General features: G+C 37.1%; 2 protein-coding genes across 4 annotated transcripts in view; one reads left to right on the plus strand and one right to left on the minus strand.

The window, feature by feature from the left end:
* XYLB (xylulokinase) overlaps window positions 1-16,933 on the plus strand; it is a 103,804-nt gene that overhangs the window by 3,076 nt on the left and 83,795 nt on the right. The window contains exon 1 of one of the 3 annotated variants that reach the window (XM_033009687.2): window positions 13,786-13,804. The exons of the other annotated variants lie outside the window; for them this stretch is intronic. The gene's annotated coding sequence lies outside the window, so the exon portion shown is untranslated. Of the gene's footprint in view, window positions 1-13,785; window positions 13,805-16,933 lie in introns of those variants that run through there. 3 annotated transcript variants of the gene reach the window in all.
* On the minus strand, window positions 1,308-7,161 carry CUNH9orf152 (chromosome unknown C9orf152 homolog). Its single transcript, XM_009974767.3, has 2 exons — window positions 6,933-7,161; window positions 1,308-2,330 (listed from the first exon to the last, which is right to left on the minus strand). Exons 1-2 carry the CDS (start codon window positions 7,159-7,161, stop codon window positions 1,759-1,761), a joined length of 801 nt encoding a protein of 266 aa, XP_009973069.2. The 3' UTR covers window positions 1,308-1,758.

Here is a 16,933-nt window from a genome sequence, read left to right on the forward strand (position 1 = left end):
CTGGATCTGTGTGAGACACTACAGAGTTTGGGTCTGAAATTGTTGAGCAGCAGAGAGGAAATGACGTTTGGCCAAAGGGAGTAAAGTAGAATTATATTCCATGATAATTTTTGTTTTAATTTTGTGGACCTAATGAAGTACTGTGGTACACTTACAGTTGCATCTCTCCTGCAATGGAAGCATAGGCTCTGACAAATCTGTGCAGCCATCTCTGATGTAGTATCCTCCATCAAGCACCACAAGTCATTGGAATTGTATGAAGGATTAATGGCTTGAAGTTGTATTGGATGAAAAGAAAATGGTAGTTTCTCTTAGAAATGGATGAATGCTGTCTCTTTGACAATAGGCTTTCATTTGCACATAGGTATTAACTCTTCAAGATATCTTATGAGGACATAGTTTATCTTTCTTGCTAAGAAGAGTTTGTGTCTAGAAGGACATAATCCACAGATGAGCATCTTTGGCATCTTTTTTTGCTCGCTTTTTTTTGTGTGTGGATGGTCTGATTTTGAGACAGTGGTGGTAACCAGAGATGTGTGCTTCCAGACTCTTTGCAGGGATCATGAAGAGCTTTATGGGCCATCCACCTGATCCTCATTTTGCTGTCCTTACAGAGCTCCAATAAATACGGAATGTTTCAAAAGGGCTAGTGGCTACTGGAAGTATAGCCGGAATTAAAGTAATCATGAAATGGGAAGACATTTAAAGTCTTCAATTTTCCAGAAGCCTACATTTAAGAGAGCTGTTTGAATAGTTCCAGCCAGGAGTGGATGATATGTAACTTGTGGTTTTGTCATTGAAAAGCATCTGCAAAAGAGGGTCTCCTTCTTCTAGATATGTTGCAGGAGGGCAGACCAGCAGTAGCTACTCACTTTTAAAAGCTTCCAAAGCTTTGTGTTGCAGTTGTGCCACAAGAGAAAATGTTAAACTCTGTCTATAAAAAATAGTTGTACTACCACAGTTATATTTGTGTAGTTGAAATGGTTGTATCCCCTTTGTGTGCATACAGTTATAACAGCAGAAAGATGCGTTATACTTGCGGTAAGGAAGGTGCATTCCTTATATACGGTACTGGGGAGCTAAGTAATTATTTGAGACTTTTGTTTTCTGATGAAATAATGGGGATAGATGGGAGCCAAAAATATGTTATTACAGAATTTATATATAAGAAAAAGGTGACATTTACTAAGTCCCATTAAAAAAAACAATAGAAATGGGCAGAGGTTTTATTCGTTGGTTTTAAAAATACACACATCAGAAACTATCATAAATATATTTTTTTGAGGAAAGTGAACTGTGAAATCATGTTAAATGTACCAAACACCGTCAATACTGTTTCATTTATTACTTGTTTACTGTCTAATTAAATAGACTAAATTTCAGTATGGTACTAGTTGCTTCATCAGTAGTTCTACTAGTCTTTGCTGTAGCTATTTGAGATATTTCAAATATTGCTGTGATAAAATCTTCATTTCTAAAATCAGTAACCTGAAAATAAGGAAGGAAAAATAAAAGGTAACATTGCTCTTGATATCTTGAATAACAGAAGTGAGTATCTGTCATTGCAGCCCAGCATCTTCATGAGAACATCTCATTTTACACTGTACAGTAAAATATCAGATTATATAGCAAGGATCGTCCTTGGCTAATAGGATTACTAGACCTTCAGCATGTTGATCAGTGTAACTAGGAAGACTATTTTGCTATTTTAAGTTTTAGAGAAGTTTTTGACTGATTTTTATTTCTTACTGAATATCTTCATTGTGAGACATATAATCCAAGCCTCCTTGCTGCTTCAGAAATTCTCGGTCCTTTTTTATTGGGGAAAGGGTAAAAGTTTAGTTTGTTGCAGGCTGGCATGCATTTTGTAGTAGTAGTATGTTGATGTGTCCACGTGGTTGAAGTAGCTGATGTCAGAGGAGGCTTTTGGCAGGTGCTTGAAATGTTACTGCCGTTCTCTTTGCTGGAACTGTTCAACATGCTTGAAGTTCCCAGCTGACTGAGCGTGGATAGTTCTCTTGCTCCTTCTAACTCCTTGTGTTGCAATGTGCCATTCCCCTGTGAAATCAGCCTCTGATTGTCAGGACTGCACGGACTGTCCTTGCAGTGGGAAAGATCCCAGGTAACTCCTTGACGAGGGCCTTGCACCAGGCGGTGAATTCCCAGGTGGGTACGCCATGGTGAGTTGTCTTGTACGTTGCCACTGCTGGCCATCTCCAGTCTGACCTTTCTGACAGGAACACATTCTGTAAATGACTTTGATTTTCTAACACTTTTATTAATTAAAACAGCGTTGACCATTGATTCTGGGAGAACAGATTCATGTTCACCTACAAGAGAAATGCATATATGCACATTACTAAGGTGGCAAAAAATTTGTGATTTCTGTGGCATAAACTCAGCTGAAGAGCTTTGACAGATGAGTTTATATGTGCTATTTCTGTCTGTGGCTGAGAGTAGTGCAAGTTCTTCTAATGCAAGGTTGTGGAGTAGAAATATTTCATGCTCGGTTTTGCAGTTCTGAGGACATAAATGGTACCCTAGGGTTAGTCAAATGAGCGTGGAGATTTATCAAGTCAATATTGATCTAACTGGTACTCCAAGACTCATTAACAACACAGATTGAGAATTGACTTTCAGTAATTAATTGCTTGTAAGCAAAAATTCTTAAGGTGAGCAGGGAGTTGCTCTGTATGTTGGCAGATTCTGTGATTTGAAAGACAAAAATGTTCTAGCTGATATTGTTTGAAGTTTGTATTCACAGCTTAAAAATACTGTGACTGTTTTCAGATGAAAGAAGTGGTGGATTTCTGTCTTATTTTTCTTAATGAGGGTTCATTAACATATAGGCTTGTATTTTAATATTTGACCACAATTTGACTTATTGTAGTGAGTATAAATGGTGTAAAGTAAATAGCTTATCACACTAGTGTTGCCTGAATGATTGGTCAGAGGAAAATTCTGTTTGTTCCATGCATGATATAGAATAGCTGTAACTGGGAGAGAATCTGGTCTCTTCTTTTTTTTCCTGCTATCCCTACAGCTTAATTTCTAAAGCAGTATAAAAGTTACTGCTAGAAATGTATAAGAGATTAGGGATAGAAATGCTAACCTTATTTACAGGGTTGAGTTAGCGGAACTGTGTCTTCAGTATGAGTTAAGAGGCATATTAAAGTGAAAAAAGTAGATACAGAAGGGTGCTGATTATATTCTGAAACAGAATATATGAATAGCCATTTAGAAAGAATTATAACCCTGAATTTTAAATGAAGCTAGTTCTAATAGGATGCTGCCTTTAATAAAACCCAACAGCACAACTCTCACCTTTGTAACTGTCTTTCATGCCATCTTTACAAGGAAATATTTGAAGATGTCAGATTGAGCTGGTTTATTGGCAGTAAGTGAACCTGTACAACAGGGCTTCAGCTAAGGAGGGGCTTTCACTGCTGTCTTTGGCTCCCACTGCTGAAGCAATAGCATGAGCATAATATCACAGAATTTTTTCTGCTCCCTGGGTTGGCCACGTAAAGTTGATCTGATAAGAGCTGCTTTTCAGCATGGCTCTAGGAGTGAGAACCATGTCAGCCCACATCTGCTCTCCTGAAGTGTTACCAGGAGAAAGGAGACTAAAGCATGTGGAGATCTTGGAGATACAGATGTGTTTGTGCATATGTCTATACAGTGAAGTATGCTAACAGAATTTCCTGGGGTGAAACCATTCACAGAGATAACAACACAGTACTTTCTAACAGTGAGGATCAAGGTTATGGCTGGACTTTATCCAGGAAATAGAGCTGAGCTTGGGTGGCTACAAAAACTTCAGTTGAAAAATAGAACCCTGTGCGATCTGCAGAACAGCAGAGTATAGCACCAGGCTACAAAAATAAGGGCTTGTTCTCCATATGTGAGAGAAAAAGCAAGACAGAAGGAACCGAGAGACTGAGGTGATGCAGCTTTGCATGTTCTTGTGGATGTAATTGCGCTCTTGTCTGAACTGGCATTGGTAGGCAACATCAGGTTTTATCTTGAACCTTATGAACTGGTCATCAGAAAAATTATGATCTGGCTTGAGCTGATCAGGGAGTTCAAAGTAATACATCTAGTCCAATTTTAATAATATGGACTGGGTTTGAGGTCAGGTTTGATTTGGTTCTTTGGCTACAGGTGCAGCACACAAATTTAAGCGATGACCTTGAATAGAAATGTGAGAGTCCTGAACCACCATGTGTTGAATTAACACACATTCAGCCATTCAGCACTCTAAATGTCTAAATAAAGCTTTAATTAGACAGATCTTTGGTCTGCTTCTTTTTTTTTTGTTGTTGTTTTTTTTTTAATATAAATTGTGCATCATAGTGTTGTTGCAGGGTTGTTTACCATCTGGCCTTTTTCATATGCTGTCATCATAGATAGATACTTTTTAAGGTTCTGGAGTGACAAAATTAATCTTATTTCAAGCTAGCTTGGCAAATACTTGGAAGAGATTTCTGCAGTCAGAGCCCCTGTGTTTATTATGTTGTGACTGCTTGTGCTGAATGCTCTCATTTAATTCCTAAAGTAAATACTGTTTTTCAGCTTCTTTGCCAATAAATAATGAATATGCTGCTGTATTCTCCCGTAGCTAGTGACTTTCAAATCTTGTCATGCTCTTTGTTCTCAAATAATCTGGAACAGGCAGAAATGTGAACATGGCTTTGTGTATTGGGGAAGGAAGAAAAGAAAGTTGTCTTCAGGTGACTTCTTAGTTATTAACCCACCAGTCAAAAACCTAGAGAAGTTAGAGAATCTTAAATTCTGTTTGAAGGTTCACAGTTTCATCAGTCTAGCAAACAGGTCGTGACATATAAAGCTAAAAGTCCTCAAGTAAACTTGGAATTACTGTTCTGTCTGTGGTGCAATAAACCTGAAATGCTGAAAATCCCTGTGGTATCATGGAAGGACAGCCAGTCAGCCAAGCAGGAACAATTTAGGGTTTTACTAGTTAGAACGAAGACCTTTGGCAGGGAGTTTTAAGACCATGAGGGACTGAGGGTGCCCTCCTTCCATGAGGTTTGAATCTTAAGAGGTTTTTGTGTCTGGCCTTTGCAGTTTGTATGTGTAGGGTTGTGGTGGTGCTGTTGTCGTTGTCCCCTTCCCAGCCCAGCCATAATCTTATTCTCTAGGTAGGGAAACAATTTGCTGTCCGTACAAAATGCTGATACATATGTGGACTGCCTTTTGATATTAGCTAGAAGTTCTGGATAGTTTAAGCTCCTAATTTAAGGAGTATATATAGGGCTGTAGGCTATCCCAATATGGCAGTGTTCATTTCTGTTTGACATGTCTTTGGAAACTGATGCATACAACAGGTTCAAAGTGCTCAGCTATGTAAGAGATTTTCCCAGCTTCCAAACCATAGAAATGTATAAGATCAACTTTCAAGACATTGAGACCACGGCATAACAAAAAAACCCCAAACTTCAATTGCTTCTAACAGTAACACAGTAATATGAATCCTTTAAACAGGTTGTTTAAAGATAGAAGTTCAGTGCAGTAGGTTATGTGGTTTTGTGAATGTTTTTGGTTATGTGTATGTGTGTGAAAATACTTGTATGTGATCTTCCAGCCCTACTAAATTTTCAACTTCTCAGAAACGGTGCAGTCCTACTTTCTTACAACTTTTCTTTAATCTTCAAATGGTGTCCTTGCAAAAAATCTGCTCTGCTTACATGCATAACATCTGAAGCTTCATTGAGTTTAATCTAAAGACAGACGGGTTCTTTCTTTAACTGACTGACATTTTTGCTATAGCTGATTAGACAGGCTGTTTTGTCTTCAAGTTAGTTGCCTTTTCATGCCTGATAAAATAAGCTTGTGTGTATATTTTTTTCTTCATCACAGAGCTTCGAGTTCTCTTAATATAAGATTTTCTAGGTAGTTGAATAAAAGAATATTGAAAAAGCAAATCTGTTGTCTAGTTCATAATTATGTGTTTTTTCAATTGATTTGATGATATAGTCTGACACAGCCAAAATCTAGAACTGTTGAAAAATGTACAGGAAAATGTAAAGAATTAAGTAACTGAAGTTCTGCATATGTTGAGCTAAACACTAACATAAGAGGTGAATGAAGCATGTTTTTCATACTGGATTAAATTCAGAAGACAACTTCATTTATTGACTTAGTTTTCTCAATATCATGTTAACTTGGAAAATAAATGAAAATATATCAGTGTAATATTGTAAATAGTAGTCTAACTAAAAACTTTAAAACATTTTAAAGTTTCTTATGTAAAATCTGTCTGACATAGCAGGTAGATGACTGATACATATTGTTACTTGTTTTTCCATTTGTTTTTTCCAAGCAATATGCAGGAAAAATACTTTCAAAACAGAACCTCTTGTTCAAAGCTTGTATCTTAGTTACCCAGTATGACTCTTAGTATAAGATATTTTTTAACACAAACCCAACTTGTGCCAGTCACTTGATACTTGCTATTGTTTCCTGTAGTCTTGTAGGACGTATTTCTTTACACATATAAAAAGGGGAAAAGAGACCCAGAATAGCCTGTTCAGATGGAAGCATTCAAGAGAGCAGAAATGTGACAGAATACATTGCACCAATACACTGATGATAGACATGAAGTACGTGGCTCCTGTAAGAGTTACCATTTATGTTTAGAATTTTAAATTACTGACATAAAACCTGTAAAACCTTATCTCAAATATTTTCATCTGTTTCAAATTCATGTCAGTGTTTCACTGCCATGAAGCTAATAGATAGAAACATAAGACCACCATTCAGATAAATTAATAAAACCCTCAAATGTCAGAAAAATAATTCACTTTGTACCTTTCTTGAAGATGAGCATACAAAGAACAAAGTTAGGAGTTATTCAACATTCAAAGAAATAGTCTTTATATTTGCATTTTTTTCTATAAATATAAGCATACCTGTTTTAAATACAATAATGTGTGATTGCAGTTTTTGCTTCTGTTTTGTATGGTCATACTGCTCCTCGAGTAAGCTTACATCCATCTTGGTTGGCTGCTTATCACGATCTGAAGCCTGTTGCTCTGAGGTATGAGTCACTGAAAAAATACCAGTCATGTATTTGTAAGCCTTCACCATCTGTTCCAACAAGGAAGAGAAAGTCATGCAGAAGCAGGACATTTCCTTCATTGTGTTGGCAAAAAAGCAAATCAAGTATAAAGCATGTGAAATCTTCCTAAATGAAGAAGTAACTTTCTTCCAAGTGCAGCGACTTCTTTCAGAAGTTGCGTGGTCTACTCTGAAGTTGTGGATTTCAGTCAGCTTGTTTTCATGTGGTGCATCTGGAGCTACTGCATACAGAGCTCATGACTATAACTGGATAGTTGGATTTAATGTTGACTTAAGGTTGTGAGCATATGAAACTTTGCCAAGAAAAACAGTGAAATACAAAACCTCATTGAACACAGTCAGGTGCACAAAGGGCTGGGTAATACTGGTTTATGTAGTAATGTTAATTCTTAGAGGGATGCTGTCATGGTGACCTCCCCAAGACAGTAGTTCCACCAGGGAAATCTTTCTTCAGTTTTCTTTCCATGTATTTTGTGTCTTTTCCCCTCCGCTTTCCCTTCCTTTCATCCAGGTTCATTCTTGCTGCTACTTCTTGGGGCAGTGTGGTAGGAGGGGAGGATTTGTTATACCTGAATAATTTTGTGTTTACTGCTCTCTTTTAAGAATGTGTTAAAAGTATTCAGGCCTGGGTGCAGAGTCAAAACAGTATGTGCCAACAACAGTTGGAATTGGGAGGCTGGAGAGAGGCATGCCTGACTGACTCATTCAGGTTTTCTGCCTTCCTATAAAACGAAATAAACTGTAGAAGTAACCAGTTTGTTACTGAGAGCTGAACAAATTCTTCAAATGCATGGTAAGCCACATTTTAAAACTTGCCATACTTGTAATAGTATTATTTAATAATGAGGCAAAAATTTAAAAAATACATGGCTTTTGATCATATCAGGTAAATTATGAGACTGTGTGTCTCAACTACAAATTGCAGATTTCTGTCCCTGAAGTAGGTGCATCTGATACTGCTACAACGGCCCAAGAGAGTAATGTGTGAAAAAATAATGCACTTAAATGGTAGTTTTAATATAATTGTGCATCTGCTAGGTTTCTTGCAGTAAAAAAACACTGCATAAAAAATGTGAAAAGGCAGCGTATGGAAAGAACGCTGGTGTGCTGTATTTTTCCAGTAACTGTCAGGAATTAGGTGATGATTTGCATCACAAATGATTTACTGAATCAGGCTCAACTCCTGCAGATCTTGGGAATCCCTTTGGAAGTTGAGCATGCACAGGTGACAAGACTCAAGTTATGCAGTGCACAGAGTTCTGGTAAGGCTTAGCAGGCTCACATGTAAATCTGCTGTAATTCACTTACTAATAACTGCTTTTTCCTTCCCAGTATGCTTGTGTCTTGCAAATTGTGTTGTCTACCTCGACTGGAGTCTTTTTCTGCCTTAGCCAGGGAAAGAACAGTAAACACAATACTTTGTCAGATACTGTTGATACTCTTCAAGTTAGCTTCTCTCTTGACCCTGGAAAAAGTGTGTGTCATGTTAGAGTTGTTCTGATGTATCGTGGCTTTGGTAAATCTGTTTTGATAGTCTCCCTTCAGTGGTGACAAACACTGAGTGCTCTACAGAAAGGAGTACCTCAGTTGCTTTGTTTGTTCAGTGTTCGGAGTTGTTGGCACATGGAGTCCTCATTTGGACCTTCAGGCAGTTGGTTTATACGTTGGGGCAGGAGATTTAATTAACCTCATTACAGTTTGAGCTGGCATTCAATACAAACATTAATGGTCATAAAAGTTACCAAACCTTTTTAAAATTCCAGTCACACTATTCGACTCACTGACCTCTTGTGAAAGTGACTCATGCAACCTATGTGTTGCAGAAAGAATTACCAGGATAGCATCCCTGAACATGAAATGTAGGCTCTATTTTAAAAGATGTACACTTAACTTCTCATTAGAAGAGCATTTAAAGTATAATGAGTTTGTATGTGATCAGAAATTATCATCATTATTATTATTAATTATTTGTACCATTCCCTCAGGATCATGGAAAAGCCATCACACTTAATTATGTAAATAGATTATACAAGGCAGTCTCTTCCCAAACAGTTGCATGGGTAAGCAGCAAAACCAGAAACTGGGAAAAGAAACCAGATGCCCAGTGAAATGAAGTGAATGAGACCAGATGGTACAGCAGAGCGGTGGAACCAGGAACAGGATTAGCTTTTGTTTTGCTGAGCCAATCTCACATATATTGCAATTTATTTCCTTTTCATGGAAAGCCTGTGAAAAGGGCATCTTGATCCAGTCTCAAGAGGGGTGTGTGTATATATATATATGTTTGTGTGTGTATACTTTGCTATCAAGGCATGTGTGTGTATATACAGACACGCATACATGTGTGTGTTTTGTGAATAATTTGCAACCAGGTATGATTCTTAAAATGAGTTGCAGGTCTAATCTACATGATATCACAAAGTACATAGGGTTAGTTGTGGTTTTGATGTGTGGTGAGCTGGTGTAACTACTCCCTGTTATGCCACTGAATAAACCTGAAAATGGATTACCCATGGGTTCTGTTCTTATACGATAGTGGAACAACTTCCTTTGTATCCCTAGCCTGTTTAAATATTACTAATTAAAAAAAATGAATTTTTACATTGTCATACATACACACAAAATTATGACCTCTGTTTAAATCAGTCAATCATTCAGTCTTTAAATTGAGCTCTTGGATCTACAGACCACTGTATGCTTTTAAAATACACAGCAGGTGGCACTATTGGAGTGGTATGACAGTATTTGCCTTAGTCTTAAATGTTAGAGGCCTCCATTTGGCTTGTAGGTTGCTGAGGAATATAAGCAGTCAAGCCATTTCCTAGCTCTGGCACACATACTTCCAAACAGTACTATAGATTCTGAAAATTTATTGCCATGATTAGGTTTGTGTAAAAACTTGTCTTTCCTTAATTGAACAAACTCCTGTCCAAAACGTCATCTGTGAGTGATTTTCATTTGATTATCCACTGAAGTCTGAAGTGCTGTATTTCCCTTAAGTCTGTTCTTCTATGACACAATGGAAGCAATTCTTCATTTCTTTGAGGCAAAAAAAAAAAAGAGAATACTTCATAATCCAAAACCAATGGCTTTTACAACTTGAAGTAGATGTTTACTGCCCTTGACCTTGGTTGCAAAATCTCATTTAAAAAGATGCAACTAATTTTATCTCATACTAATTAATTTGTGAGTAGTAAATTAGTTTTTTATTAGAAAATTGTTTGGAGAACCTTATAGGAATAATTGTTGATTTAAAGATAATTAAAAATGCTCATAATGGTTAACTGACTGAATGCACTTCTGTAACACTGGATTTTACTGCACACCTGAGACCAGAGGTATATATGATTATTCATGTTGCTCATGCAGAATTATAGACATGTCCAACACTGTTCATGCAGGTTACAAGGATAGAATACAAATATCTGTACATTTTAACTGGCGCTGAGAAGGAAATTCAGAGTTACTGTGATAATCCCCTTTCTTTCCAAAGTGGTGTTGGGGTTTTCGTTTGTTTGTTTTAATTTAAATGCAGTCTTAAGGTGTTAAAGTGACTTTTATTGTTAGAAAATATAATAATAAAAAAAATGATAGAAACAGTTGATGCTGATATTTGGGTTCCAGACAGTATTAGTAGAATCAATAGTAATTGCTTATTTTTTAATGAGATTTTTGATAAGAGCACATATATTTCTGTTATTTGAAAGCACAACCTTAAAGCATGCCACAGTTAGGGACTGGTTAAATAGAGTACAGGACTTTCTGATGATGCAAGATTATTTTTTGGTGCTCTCTGCATGTCCGTGCTAATGGGATGAAGGAGCCTATGATGCAAGTTTTCGGTATGATCTTGAGATGCTTATTCTGATCTGATCTTTCACGTGCTTTCAGACGTAAAGGGTTCAAGTGTGTCAAAGGGAGGGTGGCCCAGCTGTCCTTTAAGACCCTCTGAAGGTTTGGTGAGCTTAGGTCATATATAGGCCACCTTCACATTTACTTGATAAGATTCTAGTTTTCCCTTTTATTCCTTGGGGTCTTTATGTAAATATGATTGTGTGTGTGTATGTAGGTATATAAATATATCTGCATATCAAAACCAAATCAGGAATATTATTTTGTTAACTGGTCCGAGAAGGTTGCTTGGTTAGTATAGGCTGTAAAATGAGTTGTCAAATTTCTATTCCTTAGATCCCTGAAGTTCCCTAGTGACTGAATCCTGTACCACTGATCCAGCCCTAGTGATTGGGAGGGATTTTGCAAAACACTGTTGTGTCCAGAATGAAGTAGAAGCTGTAGAAAGCTCCGAATTTCTCCAGGTCTAGTGATGAACTCTAGCATCTCTCTGATCCTGCACTCTGCCTGGGTGTCTGTAAAGGCTTAAATCAAGCACATCAAGTTAGCACCGAGGATTTCATACCAATCATCCTGTGCTTTGCCTTTAATACTCACCTATCTGGCTTTGTGTGTATTGGGAACTTGATGTTACCACTTTTTCTCTTTTTTATTATTTTTTAAATTTCTTTTTGTGGATGGTAAACGCAGTCACACTGAAGTCACTGGAGTCATCTAGGTCAAATTGAATTGTGATGGTTGTGAGGAGTTAAATGCAGCAGATGTTCTGTATGCATTTTTTGTGCCTGGCATAAGCAGCATTAAAAAAATCTCTGTTCTTCTGCCTTGACTCTGTTGGTGCTGAGGATTAAATAATCTTCCTATGGAGTGTTAGCAGCTGTGGAAAATAAACTAAAATGCTGAAATTTGCTCTGTTAAGAGGGCTGCTCACTCTGTTGGTTGCATTGTTAAGACTGGAAATTCTCCCCCTGTGCAAACAATTGGCATCCAAAATTTAGGGTCAGGAGTTATTAATTTTGAAGTTCTGCTGTCCTTGCCCGCTGAGAACTTCTGTGATTCTCTTTTAGAAGTGACAATGTGCAGAGGCAAGTCTAAGAAACTGAAGGTATTTACAAAGTAGAGATTTTAAACAAATGAACCCTGACATCTTCCCTTACAGTTTCCTTGGCTTCCTTCTTAGTTCTCGGGTTTATTAAATTAGTGTGACAAACAGGGTGGTTAGGTTTACTCCATTTTGACCTCATTAAAGTGTCCATGACAAGAGGGCGAGAGGGAACTGAATGGCCTTCAGTAGCCATCTTCAGAGGATTTTGGAAATTCATTGAAGCTTCCTTGATGCTACAGATGACAAATTCAAGTTACTGATAAGCAGAGTTCACATTTCTGGTACTGCTAGCTAAGTATATTTTCTATACCAACTACTACTTTGACTATTTCCTATCCATAGAGTTATGATAGCTACAGCTCTGGGAGGTGACAGCAACCTGTGTTAATTTGTTCTCCCAACAGACATAATACACATATAGGAACTCTGAGAGAATTTCAAGTGGGGTCTAAACCGAATTGAATAAGCTACAGAAAATTTCTGCATTGATTTTTCCACCTGTAAACGACATGATTTTGATTCATTCTTGATTGCAAAATGATTTTTGATCCTTGCAGGATGGTGCTGAAAAGTGCAAGGCTTGGCCCTTATTAGTTTCCACTTTGGGCATTGTTTGAGTAGGAATGAATTTATCTTTGATTGTTTTTAATCAATAAAATGTACTTATCTGTAAGTAGAGTTTGATAAGAATCAAGTACAGCATGAAAGAACTGGTTAATCTGTTGTTAATGAAAAGTTTTATCTGGGTGACAACATCTTGCTTCTGACGTATTTGCTTTTGAGCATTAGGACACAAACCACTTCAGTGTTCATCTTCAAGGAAATCTGCCAGCTGTATAAGTTAACTTTAATAAGCCTTGCAAATGACTGTAGTTAACCATCCTTTTTGGAGGACCATCTTAAGTGCTATTACTATTGTGAGAGTGAATATGGACTTGAAATCTGTGGAGGGGAGGAAAGAATCCGAAAAATAATTTGTTATTCAGAAACATCCTTCACTTCCATGCAGAGATCTCATGAGGAATTTGTACTGCACTTCATAATCACTAGTAGCCTAATTGAGTCAGTGAAATTACATCTGTAAAACTAGAGTATGTAAAACCAGATACAATTCCACAGTGCCTGATTCAGTACCCACTGAAGTCAACACATGTTCTGCTGAATTCAACAGAAGTGAAATTGGAAGATTTTATGTATGTGATTAACTAAGAGCTGCAAATTGACCAATACCCAGGAAACGAACAATATAATTGAGATTGTGTAGTCAAGACATCCATCATTTAAATTCCTTTCTTGTACCCATTGTTCATGTGCACAACTATGCTTTTATATGGAATCCTGCACTAGTTCTTCATGAGGTCTCTGTAAAGGGTCTTCATGGATTAATGCAGTACTGCCCCTGGGATTCTGAATATGCACATGTCAAGAATTAAATCAACCAGTAAGTCTGTGGAATATTTACTATATCTAAATAAGCCATGTTTTCGGTCTCCATGCAACAACTGTGGTCTGAACTTCCTCTTATGGAACTCACGTGTGGGGCTTTTGCTGGATCTTAATACATGCTTTCATCTATTTACAGTACAGTCAGTAAAATTACAGTGGATAACAGCCACCTCAATCCATTGCTTTTAAACATCAAGTACTTATTCTTACAGAGTGAATAATGAGACTCTCCACAGCATTTGGTGGTACGGACAAACATAATGGTTACCACAAAATCATGTGCAAAAGTAACTTCAACAGGTAAGTGCATATTTAGGGGAAAGGAAAACATTTTTGGTGCCATCTCAGTAAAAACAAGAGCAACTTCACCTTTTAATTCATGGTACTGTGGTATTTTATATTATCAGTACTTGGTTAAACATTGCTGGAGATTTTGTGATAACAGAGTACTTGCAATGCTAAGTAGGAAGGGAATGACCTTTAGAGCATTGTCATTGTTCACGCATCTTTCCAGTAGGTAGGTCTAGTGCTCAAGCTGAGGGTTTTTTTTCTCCAAGGTGATGTGTTAATGTGTTATTGTTGTGTTACTTGGAGATTAACATTGTAAACATCTCCCACCTAATTAGCAGCATTGCATGTGACTATCAGGTTACTTGACAAATAGGTTAGCATTTATCTGACCCAGCTTACTATGTTTAATGTTTCTGAGGCTAATTAAGGAGCCACAAGATTTCTTATTGGGAAAAGAATAATTATGCCAGCAGGCCTAACAGTGCTAGGTCTAACATGGGCTGTGGCAGTTGTGTTGCATGTGCATAACTGATGTCTGTCTGTGCAGTGACTCAGCTGTCCCATTGTTTCTGCTGTGCCAACCTATGCTGATGCACAAAAGTGAAATACGTGTTTGGGATTTAGAAATATTTGGCTGCTCTGCTACTTAAAATAACTAGTTAGATGCCCAGAATCTTTGGCTGGAAGCAAAAGGATTGGTAGCTTTTTAGTTGCCCACAGACTTCTGTTACTTCTTGTGAAGGTGTGAGTACTTCCGTATCTGATTAAATTATGTAGACAGGATAGCTGGACAGCTGTCAATATAGTAATCCTAATTTATATCAAAGGTCTGGTCTATCTGTTCTCTAACTTGTTGGCACATGTAAGATGATGTGATGATAATGAATCGTTGTAGTTAAAGGAGTTCACCTGTGTAAAGCTGAAGAATGCAGTTATATCTAAGTACATATCAGGGTGCAGCTGAAGTCAAAGGCAGATTTTGATACTCGAGAATAAAAAGTGAAAAATCCTAGTATGTAGGAATATGGAATACAGTTAAAATAATTTACATTTTGCAATTAATTGAAATGAATATACAGTTGAAGTTAACTTGACAGTGGGGGGAAAAAAAAAAAGCATTAATTGGCATACTAGTTATAACTTATCAAAACAGCTAAGGGCCTAGCAGAGCATGGAAGTATTGCTTCTCCATCAGGTCAGAAACTAGTTAATAGGAAAAGGGGAATAAACTTGCTTTTCCCTTTACCCTGCTCTATGTGTCTTGAGTGATTAATCTGTGCTCTGCCTCAAGCTGTTAATCTGCAGTGGTGACATTTCAATTATAAACGGCATTTTGTCCATCCCCTCTGGAAATTCTGGATTTGTCAGTGCTAAAGCATCACTCGTACATGAATGCAACTCCACTGATAGCTGCACAGCTAAACCTTGCTTCCTTTCAATAAATAGTTTTGGAGGTTAGGGTAGTATCTACCAGCATAAACTTTAAGCAGAAAGAACAGCAGCAATGCACATTTTCCATACACAAACAACTACATTTAAGAGAGCACTGCGGTGATGGAAGGACGGGCAACAGAGTGGCTGGGTAAGGCAACGATTCTCCAAAGTTCCCTGTTTTCCCTAGAAAAACACGAAGAGTGAAAGTGGCAACAGTAACATTCCAATTCTGGCCTCCAGTGGATTTTCCTACCCTATTGTCTTGCCCCCTTGTTCTAATTTAAGGAGCTCTGATAACACAAGGGTGGTTATTCCAGCCGAAGTATTTCTTGCTATTCCTGACTGTTGTTCTGATCTGATTGCTGAAGATTATAATTGATTCTTACATCCTCATAAGATTGTTCTATTTACCTATAAACTGTCGTTTCTATTAACCAATACCTCCTCTAAAACAATTTAAAAGCCAATAACTTATATTTTCTGAAGTCATTTATCATTCTTATGGCTTTCTTCAGAAATGACTTCAGCTGTTCTTCATTTTTGTGAGTAGATATATTTTGAAAATCGCAGCATTTCAAGCCTTAGCCTCTGTATCTGTTACTTGTTTATAGGGAACATGCAGCAAGGGCAGAGCAAGCTTCTCCCTGGCTCATCAGTCACAGTCTGCACTAATGGAAAAACAGCCTCTATGTGTTACTTGAGCCTTTGTTTTCTGGTATGAGTTATACTAAAGAAACAGTTCTTGGTAACTCTTTAAAAACTATTTCCTTCACAGCCTCTTGGTTAAGTGAGACCTTTGTTCAGGACAGATCCATCCAGCATGAGCTCTTTAGGGGCAGGGAAATTCCACCACTGCCTGGTGGCCATGTGATTTAAAGAAGACAAACTACAAACTGTGTGACAATTCTACGTACCTTTATTTTTAAATGATCTGGTACTTCCACTTACTTAATTTGGATGTTTCCTGATTGCAAACTATTAAAAAAAAAATGCAGGATTAGACTCTAAAATGCAGGCCAATGACACTATGCATTTGAAGGGACACTGACATTGTAAATATTTTCCAGACAACTTTAATTCAAACTCTGTCTTAAAGATTTTGTGATCACATTTTTAATACAAGTACTGTCAATACTGAATATTAAAAGGTGATATGATAGAGTAAGATTGGTTTAAAAGTATATTAGAATGTTTGTGTTTCAGGTTGAGTTTCAGGATTAGTATTTTAAAGTTCTTTGCAATAAAACCCAGAAATCTTAAAAGTATAAACCTATGTGAGTTAGGGCTTTGAAAAATCCCTTAGAATATATTTTAAATGTTCATTAGATGACACAATTTAGTAATATAGTTTAAAGGGCATTTGAAATAAAGTACTTATACTGTTAAGCCAGTTTAAGATCCTGGGCATGCAAAACCTAATTGACTTCATCAAGGCTGCTGAGATACCACCTTGATTGCAGAATGAAAGTATATTTTAGATGAGCCTTCTTTTGATTAAGCGATTCCACTTTGCTTGTCACATCCTATGGCAAGTAATGCAAACCCCTAACGCCTCCCCAAAACTTCCCAACTGGAAAAAAAAAAAAAAAAAAAAAGGCAAACCACAAAACTTCAACCCAAGTAACAATTCTGTTTTTTTTTGTTGTTTTTTTTTTTTTTTTTTTTTTTTTAAATGGAATACGGTGGAAGTGTGTTTGTGCAAAC

The sequence above is a fragment of the Tyto alba genome, unplaced genomic scaffold (assembly GCF_018691265.1).
Source record: "Tyto alba isolate M040663 unplaced genomic scaffold, T.alba_DEE_v4.0 Super-Scaffold_38, whole genome shotgun sequence".
Classification (NCBI taxonomy): Eukaryota; Metazoa; Chordata; class Aves; order Strigiformes; family Tytonidae; genus Tyto; species Tyto alba.